General features: G+C 41.3%; 1 protein-coding gene across 1 annotated transcript in view; it reads right to left on the reverse strand.

Annotated features, from left to right (window-relative positions):
• LOC112162642 (dolichyl-diphosphooligosaccharide--protein glycosyltransferase subunit STT3B) overlaps positions 1 to 10,055 on the reverse strand; it is a gene marked incomplete at its 3' end in the record, with an annotated part of 92,397 nt that overhangs the window by 8,878 nt on the left and 73,464 nt on the right. Inside the window, 4 exon segments of the mRNA XM_024298476.2 lie at positions 1,003 to 1,157; positions 3,206 to 3,254; positions 5,462 to 5,608; positions 8,386 to 8,484. Coding sequence (XP_024154244.1) covers positions 1,003 to 1,157; positions 3,206 to 3,254; positions 5,462 to 5,608; positions 8,386 to 8,484 — 450 coding nt within the window.

Consider the following 10,055-nt stretch of genomic DNA (forward strand, 5'->3'; position numbering starts at 1 on the left):
CGACCTATACTATACTCCTCCGGCGCGACTTATACTTCCCTGGTGTGGCACATGGTATCTTTACAATGTCAAGATATAGTTTTTATTTTCACTCATGTTTACATTGCATTTATTGCAAAATTTTATTTTATTTTTTTATGATAATACATTTTTCAGCTGTCCAGAGATACTGTTAAATTAAAATTAAGATCTTTTTTGGGATCTCTGGTGGTTTTGGAGAAATGTTTTTTATTCAAATAACTAATAAATAAAATAAAATAAACAACCACCCACAAAACATTCTGGTGTTGCAGACTTTCATTACATGACTTTAGAAAACATCTAGATTTCATTTAATCCCAAAAATAAAAGCTTTTTCTTGATTAAAAAGTGAAAAAAAGTCAAATCTTTGGTAAATAACTATGTAAAGTCTTTTTTAACAGGAATCGTGTTTCTCTCCATCCGCCTGACATAAAACACGAATCTTTCCACAAAGACTTTTATCACACATTCAATAAATAACTGCAGCAGCTGTCCCTCAATGCATTTATAACCAGCAGATGTGAAGATGTTTCACAAAATGAAACCTTTTAAAACTTTAAAAACAGCAGAGAATCCTTTTCATATATGAATAAAACATTTTTTGGTTAAAGAAGTCCCTGAAACATCCTGACTTTATGAAATTATAATTATTGCAGCACAAAATGATGTCACAGCTGTGATTTGGGCTCAAACTAAGATTTAAAATGTTTGGTTTATAATAAAGATTTTAACACTAAATCTGATCATTTGAGCTGAAATTAAACCGTTCTCAGAGCAGAAATGTCTCACGACTCTGGACTGAAACTCGGTTTCATTACGATGAAGTTCTGGATCTGTGTTGGGAAAATTCCACAAAAATAAGAATCGATGGAAATAAATGAGCTTGAACTTCACTAAGTGACATATTTGACCACATTTCCTATGTAAACCTCCTCTGGTTATTCGTCTTTTCTTTCATTGAAACGTTTGAAAGGTTCCTACCGAACACGCGCTCGTCGTTGATGTTCTTGATGCAGAACCAGAGGCCTGCTGGGAAAGTGCAGACCAGGATGTGGAGGTCAAAGAAGAAGGAGACCCAGGTGGTCGGCTGGTGCTCGGAGACGGAGGCGATGATGGGGATGTGGATCTTTGCATAACTGCAGAAAGGAGGGGAACATTACATCTGCTGCAACAACACAGCGTCTAAACTAGAGCGGCAAGAGTCTGACGATACGATACGTATCGCGATACGCGTCTCACAATATAATAATTATCAAAATATATCCAAAGATTGAACTATCGATGCAAATCACAATATGAGACTGTACCAGAACAATTTATTCATTTATTTAAGAGTCCGAGACGTATCATAATATGTGATTCACAATACAATATGCATCACAATATATTCCAAGATTATCCTAAACTATTTATTTGAAGAGTCTGGCAATACGATACATATCGCGATACGCGTCTCATAATGTAACGAAACAATTTTATCAAAGATATATAATAAAAATTATATCCGGATTTAATGGGTAAAATGGTAGAATGAATATTACTTAATGATCACATGGTTAAGTACTGCACTGTATTTTATATAAACTACAAGTTGCTTTTGTCCAAGCACATTTATGGTGCTTTTCTTTTGGTAAACTAAGACATATTTGTTCTTAAAGGGAACAGTCAACGTTGTCTGGTTTCTACAAAAAATATTTTCAGAATAAGAAAAAAAAAACTGAATGAAGCTGCCTTAACCAATAGTGATTGAGAAAATAAAGTATAAAATATTTCCAATATTGGTACATTTAGACTTTAAATGGTTCAGGATCCTGAACGGTGCTTCAAAAATAACAAAAAAAAAAATGCAAATTATTTCCAGAAACATTTTGGTGTGATGAAACAGCACAAAAGGATGAATCTCCTCAATATTTTGAACCGATAAAAGTGTCACCTAATGAAATATCGCGATGAATCACCAAATCGATTTTTCCCTACAGTCTAATTGGAACATTTTACAGTAAAAGAATAAAAATAAAAACTTGTTCTGTGCTATAATCGACTGTCTACAGCAGGAGTGTCAAACCCACAACCCTGGTCAAAATCCAAAACACACCTTAGGTCGCGGCTGAACAGGATAAAACTACAAAACTTTAAAACCGTACATTTTAACATAATTATGAACTAGATATATAGGATTACCTGTGATAATGCTAGTGTGAATGATTTAAGCTAAATTTGGCCGCTGAAGATGTTAGTACTAATAGCTGAATATTCTGAAATTGATAGCTGAAAACACTGAAGCTGATAGCTAAACGCCCAAAAAAAAAACCCCAAAAAACTGGTTAGCCAAAACAGCTAGCATGTAGCTGAAAAAAATAGCTAAACTTAAAAATATCCTAAAAAACGGAAAAAAGCCTAAACTAGCAAAACAGCTAGAGTGCCAATATTAGCCTAATTACAAATCGGCTTAAAAAAAATACAAAAAATAGTCAAAACAGCTAGCATGTAGCTGAAAAAAATAGCCAAACTCCAAAATACAATAAAAACCGAAAAAAGCCTAAAATAGCAAGAAAAGTTTGCATGTATATATTAGCCTAACTCCGAATTAGTCTAAAAAAACTAAAAGCCAAAATTAGCAAAAAAATGTGCTTAAAAAATGTTTAAAAAGCCCAAATTAGTCTAAACAGCTAGCATGTAGCTGAAATATTAGCTAAACTCCAAAACTGCCTAAAAAAATCTTAGTAATTGATAAAATAGTCCATAAAGCTAACAGAATGACAATTATCAAAACTTAAAACCATAACTTTTTAATATAATTATGAATAATAAAAAGTCAGGAATATTATTAAAGAATAAATCAACTTAAACCTTAAATAACTTTTCATATTTTACTCTCCATAAAAATATATTTTGTCAAAATGATACAAGTTAGAAACGAGAACAAGATAACATCGGGTCATTAATAACAATAGAATAAAATCACCCAGAGGGCCGGATCCGGCCCCCGGGCCTTGACACATGAGAGACTACATAATAACACTTTGTTGGACGCTAGTTCATGTTTTGTTTATGTCATCAAAGCTGCATTGGCCGTGCGGTAACATCCTCCACCATACAAAGGAGAACGCAGGGCGCATTATTTTGAAGGTCCAGGTCCTCCGGGACGCTGCAGAACAAGAGCGTGAAGGTCAGCAGAGCTTACCCGGTGTCCCAGAGCGAGTAGAAACGGCCACTCCACGGAGCGATGTACCCTGCGGACGGAGGACAGCATCATCACGGCGGTTCATCTAAAGCTCGTGTTCTGTAGGTTCACTCAGAAATCCCTCAGTGTGGATCAAATGCAGACGCTATCATGGAAACTAGCAAACAGTGCAGCTTCGCATGAATAATATCTGAGCTGCACGGCAGCAGGAATGTGAAAAACAACGTCGCGTCTCTACAGCACACTGTCAGTTTAAACGGCGGGTAAAAATACAGCCGCTGGGGATACGGCTAAAAACATCAGGTTCAGCCTCTCTTCAGGAACGCACTTTTAAAGGTGAAATGAGGATAAACGTTCATGTCAGAGGAATGATTATTGATGATCTTTAATTAACTTGTTTATAGATGTAACAGGAACCGCTTAAGCTGAAATGTATGCAGCGCGAGGCGCCGTCTTCTGATCTGGAATACACTTTCTGCTGTTTCCGGGGGGCTTGTGCACGAGCAGAGCGCGCACGTCAACATATAGCTCTGCCAGGTCCGGTTAAACGGGAGGGAATCCGAGGCCTTCTGGGAAGAAAGCTTCTGTTTTATTGTTACACTTTTGAGGATAAAAAATAAATAAACGGGAGCGTGTGAGAATCTGAGCTTAGTAAACAGAGTTCTCAGTAGAAGATCGTCTCCCTGAACATCTCTACATGCTGCCAACATACATTTGAAGGTTTGTAAGAAAATAAAAGCAATAAACAGAGAAAGTAACATTTTAAACTGCTTTAACACCGTCAGTCTTTCACTGTGGCCACAAAATCCCATCAGACAGTCGCTTGGAACTGTTTCTCTGGGTCAGTTTTCTAGTGTTTGAACAGTTTGGCGGCCATGATTATTAATTGGGGTCGATGCCGGTTCACCGGGAGAAGAGGAAGTGGAAGACGTGTTTTCAGCGGATCACGGAGGATTCTGCCTCCTCGTCTGACCGGACTTCAACACTGAGACTTGTGGGTTCCGGTTCAAAGATGGGGGAGCAAAGAAACAGGAAACGCGAGCGGCACAAAAACAGTCGAGACCAGAGCTTCTTTTATTTGTATCCGTGTCACCCTCAGGTTGTTTCCCTAACTAGGATATCAGATCTATACGTTTCCCGCTGTAATTGGATGGATTAACAGACTGAAATGGGATCAAAATGTACTTTAGACTTTTTAAATTTGACTAGTTCATGTGTTTGGGTAAAAAAGGGTAAAAAAAATAATTGATTGATGCATTGCAAAGATTGTGTGAAAAGCTTTGAGTCATTTATGATTATTTCATCCGTTTGTGTGACAACACTAAATGTTATTTAAACAGAATCTGCAACAAAATGAACAAACAAATTAGGGAGGAAGATTTCTTTGGAAACATTTCCTCCTAATTTGCTTCTCATTTACCTCGTTTACAGAGTGAAGAGGAGAAGCTCCCTGAGAAAAACTAAAACCATTGACTGTTCATGAGAACTGGACTGAGTGAGTCCTCCCCCTAGGTGTTCTAAACAGGAAGTGGCTCCAAGAAGCCAAAATCCTTCTATAGAGAATTCTAATTATAATGGTCAGTATAACAGTTATTGCTCTTTTTTAACATAATTAATACATTAATTAATAATCAATTTATTCTAGTTATAAACTGACCAATCAAATCCCTCAGTAAAAGTAGGTGGAGCCTGCTGGCCTTCACGTCCAACGATCTAAACGTTTCTCGTAGTCTGTTTCAATTGGTAGGGGCGTGGCCTTCCAACAAGCTCCCTCCCGATTGGTGGGAGTGGTTGCCATAGAAACGTCAACTTAGAAAGACTGACTAATCACTCCTTACTGGCTCCAACATGGCGGCGTCCGTACTGTTAAAAAAATGGCAACTTAATTGACTTCACTTGGTTGGAGCTGCAATGATGTCAGACTCACTCTGCTTCTCAGGTATACAGTCAATGGGTCAAACTGTCAGGTCAGGGGGCGGGGCTTACTACAAATATTGGCAAACAAACAGAACTTTAAGGTGGGTTATTAAGGAGTTTAAATTTACAAAAAATTTTTTAAGAAAAAGGTGCAAAAATCTAAAAAAAAAATAATTTTTTGGATTAAAGGCTAGAAAATAAACATGTATTTGAAATAAAAAAACTTTTAGGACAAAATATGGTTTAAAAAAAAGTCAAATCAGGTTTTAATTAACTATGTTCACTAGACGACTTTGATGACATTTTAGAGATGAACTGAAGGTTTCTGAAGCTCCAAACCTGTGTAGGTGAGATAAATCACTGTGAGGAAGACGACGCAGGCTGCAAGAGAGACGCCGAGGAAGAAGAGCGTCTGGAACTCCTGTCGGGTCAGCCTGTCTTTCAGGTACTGCAAGAAGGCGTAGGCTTGGAGGAGAGCAAACACACCTGAGGAGACAGATCAGAGGAACTTCAATGTTTGAAGGCAGCAGCAGCCTCCCACGGGGTGGAGGGAGCCCCCCCAGGACGTCCCTGTGATATAAAGCACAAACGTCAAACGCTGGGGACACATTGGTGTAATCGAGTCTCTCTTCACACGTCTTTGTTTTTCAGGTCCATTTTCTCACTTGTCTGTCAAATCCGATTTCAAAGGAAGAAAAGAGACGCCGCCGCTCTCCTCCATCACCACCCCTGCTGTCTCCATCCTCTCCTCCGGGAGGCGAGCAGCGCCTGCAGAGGCTCTCCAGCATCTCCGAGGTTAAGTCTCCGTCTGTCTGCTGGACAGCTGCCGTGGTACTGACACGCCCGTCAGTCCGCGCCTCCGTCTTCCTGCGGAGGGGCCGGAGGGGGCGGAGTCTCGGCGGACCTGACAGGTTTGTGGTTCCATCTCCACGCGTCCCACAGAGATACCAGCAGATGTTCAGAGCAGCTGTTACCCCGCTGATGCTTCAAACTCCTGCCTTCTGCGGGACGGGGAGCAACAGTTGAGTCTGCGAGGAATTCTGGAAGATTCCTTAAAGCCTTCGAGGAATCTGCGTGTTCAGACAGACTTGGAAATGGGAACGGGGAGCTGAGGAGACACCTGCTGCTCTGATGAATCACTCCGAAAAAAGATCTGTTTCCAGCAAGACTCGGAAGTTATTTCTTTACTTGAGAACTCGTGCTCTCTTTTAGGCAGAAGTAGTGAGGTTTAGTTAAACATCTAAAAAAGTTAAGAAACCACTGTCAGTACATGAGAACTGGACTGTGTAACAGGAAGTGGCTCCAGGAAGACAAAATCATATAAAATTCTAGGGAAAAATAGACAATTACTCGGTTATTCTATTGGTCAGAATAAACATTCCTGATAATATTTATTTTCATGATTTTTTTTTTTGTAGCTGAAGTTATAAATTGACCAATCTAATGCCTCAAAGAAGTAGGCGGAGCCTGCTAGCCCCCAAGTCCAACGTTCAAAACATTGGACAGATTTTAAATGGTAGAGGTGTGGAATTCCAACAAGCTCCCTCCTGATTGGTGCGAGTGGTTGCCATAGAAACGTTGACTCAGACAAACTCGGACCAATCACTGCTTACTGACGACATCTGGCTCCAACATGGCGGCGTCCATATGTGAAAATGGTTACCAAATGTTGCCTTAATGTGGATGGAATTAAAGTATTGTTTATGGGTGAAGTCCATTGACTGTATATGACAACTGGACTGTATGAGTACCATCAACCATAGAAAATTATCTAATTCTGGCTCCAACATGGTGGCGTCCATATTGTGGAAAAATGGCAACTGCTTGAAACCACAATTTTCATTGGTATAAGCCAGAATAAGTAAAGGTTTCTATGGCAACCACTCTGGCCAATCAGGAGGGAATTTAGTATGAGGCCACACCCATACCACTTAAAATCTGTCAAACGTTTTGATTTCTGGAAATGGGGTCCGTCAGGCTCCACCTACTTTTATCTAGGCATCTGATTGGCCAGTTTAGAACTAGAATATCTTAAAATAGAGAAAAAGATATGAAAAAATTAGCTGCATTTCCATTAAACATGAAACTGTGTTAAGTGGATTTACGTAAATACATTTATCTAATGGAAACGCGTCCATTTTTTGGGGGAAAAAACTTGCAATTTCTCGAAAATATTTGTTTGGAGAAAGCAGTTTTTGAGGCGTATCAAAACTGACATATTTAGCAAAACACCGTTTTCCAAATAAACGAGTCACATGACCAACAAACAGATGCCAGAAGAGCAACACAGCTCATCAAAAGTTGAACTGGAATTGTTGGATCTACAGCTCCTCTGTAAAACCCCGATCTCCCAGAATCCCTTCATCCGTAGCCCCTCCCACGTAGCTTTCTGCTCCATGGCCTGAATCAGACGCCGACGTCTCCTTTGATAGATGATGAGCGCTAGCGCCGTAGCAGAAATGTGAAGGTTTTTGCTGTAAATCAAATATTTTTCACATCTGAGTTTTTCATGACTCATCATATAATTTGGTTTGTGTTTATCTGCATAATTAGGGTTTAATGCAAACAGCGTAAATGCGAAATTATTTGACGTTTTTAGAATTTCGATAAAGTTTTGCGGGATGGAAATGCAGCTACTGAGGATCAACAAGACAATGTTAAAAAATGTTTCAGAGCAAGAATAGTTATTGTGACCAAAAGCTGTTCATCTCTCTAAATGGGATTTTGGCTTCTTGGAGCCACTTCCTGTTTGGAACCCCAGGGGGAGGAGTCAGTTCTCATGAACAGGAAATGGTAACGATGGAGCTAGCACTGAAAAAGAGCCACTAAAGAGATGCTGACAGGGACATCAACTATGTAAAGATTATTCACTAATAAGATTATTATCCCATTAAACATGGGGGCGGGGCAATTCACTAACATCAGGAAATATTGATCAAGAATAGTTTAGAAGTTAAAATTTGGTGGTTTATCGACTAAAATAACTTCCTGGCATGATGGACTTCATTCCTCCCTTCCCAGCAGAAACCGTCTCCTGAAAATGACCCAACAGAACCTCAAGCAACCGGTACCAGTAGATCTATTCTGCAGCGATTTTTCGTAAGAAAGAAGAATAAAAATGGACAGATGACTCCTGAAACCAGCAGACGGTAAAAGCGTCCCCGTCTGAGAAGAGGCCGCTCTGCGTGACATTTATAAATCATTTTACAAGCAGAGGCTGCACTGATAAAAACCACTTAGCACGGAGAGAGGGCGGGGCTTACCGGCAGCAGCCATGTGCTCGCTGGTCCTGATTGGCTGGAAGCCAACAAAGGGGACCTGCATCGACAGTACGAGGCCCACGATGTAGAAAGTGCTGTAAGCTGTGGAGGAGAAATTCAGTTAGAATGAAAGAAATCATCCTGATAGTTTCCAGTCTATTGATTTAAAAATCCTTCATCTGACGTCATTTCCACAGAAAACGTGGCTCACGGCGGCCCGAAGACGCCGGGAGCGGGGCGCCTCCCACCTCAGTGGCTGGGGGACCCGAGCAGCCTAATTAAGATTTCATAGTCATTCCCGAAGACGGCGCCCCGTTTTTGAAGGAGCGCCCGCAGCCATCTCCTCCACACGCCGACGGAAGACGGGGAGGGAATTCTCTCTCCTGAAGCAGAGATCTGTGCGATCCTGTTTCCCTCCATGTGAACGGAGCAGCCGGGATACGAGGCCAGAAGGGACCAGGCAGAGCAGGTGACGCCGTTTCTGTCAGAATAAGGTCGTTCTTCCACCTTTCATTCGCTTTCAAAAGGAGCATTCACTTCAGGAAAGAGCGGAGCGAAACTTCCCGCCTCGTTTATGCGTCATTTAATAGAATTTCCATTTTCAAGAGCTGCGTTTGAGATAAGCCAACTGTCACCCCCACTTCCTCTGAAGAGCCCACCGTGTATTTCAGAGCTCCAGGTTTAAGTATCACTTGTAGTAATACTCGACATGTGATCTCCACCCCGACGGGAGAGTCTGTGCTGCGAATCCAACGACGGATGAGTGGTGAGGAAACGCCATGAAGCCGACTGGTTCTGACTTCTTCTTTTGGGGGAAAGGAAAGATTTAGTCCCAAATGCCCCTTTAGGGGGGTACAAGGGCAAACCGGTGCGGATGGAACACACAAAATATCAGGGTCGTAGACCGCTCGATGAATCCGTGGAGAAACAATGTTCATAAGACGGATCATGGAGAACACTTAAACAACTCTTGTGGGTGAGGAAGGAGGAGCGATGTAGGCGTGTCGAACTGATTCTGCATTATTTTCAAATCCTGCACAAGGAGCCCGTTAGTCCGGGAGATATGCTCGCTAGAGGGGTCCAGTTTTAAAGATAAGTCAATGTACGGATGCGATCGGAAGTCCCGGGATGCGATCGGAGATCCCACGACACAATAAGAAGTCCAGGGACGCGATCAGAAGTCCCGAGACTTGATCGGAGATCCCGCGACACGATAGGAAGTCCTGGCATGCAATCGGAAGTCCAGAGACGTGATCGGAGATCCCGCGACATGATAAGAAATTCCGAGACTTGATCGGAAGTCCTGCGATACAATTGGAGTTCCTGCAACACTATCGGGAGATCTGGGACGCGATTTGAGGTCTTGCAACTCGATTGGAGGTCCCGAGATGCGATCGGAAGTCCTGCGACACAATCAGAGGACCTGCGATGTGATCGGAAGTTCCGGGACGCGATTGGAAGTCAAGCAACATGATTGGGAGATCTGGGACGCAATTTGAGGTCCTGCAGCGCGAACGGAAGTCCTACGAGCCGATCGGAAGTCCAGTGACGCAATTGGAGGACCTGAGATCTGATCGGAAGTATTATTTAACTCCAAAATAGCCTGAAAAACGAAAACATCCTAAATTAGCTAAAATAGTTAGCATCCAGCTGAAATATTAGCTAAACTCCAA

Source organism: Oryzias melastigma, linkage group LG11 (genome assembly GCF_002922805.2).
Source record: "Oryzias melastigma strain HK-1 linkage group LG11, ASM292280v2, whole genome shotgun sequence".
NCBI classification, from domain to species: domain Eukaryota; kingdom Metazoa; phylum Chordata; class Actinopteri; order Beloniformes; family Adrianichthyidae; genus Oryzias; species Oryzias melastigma.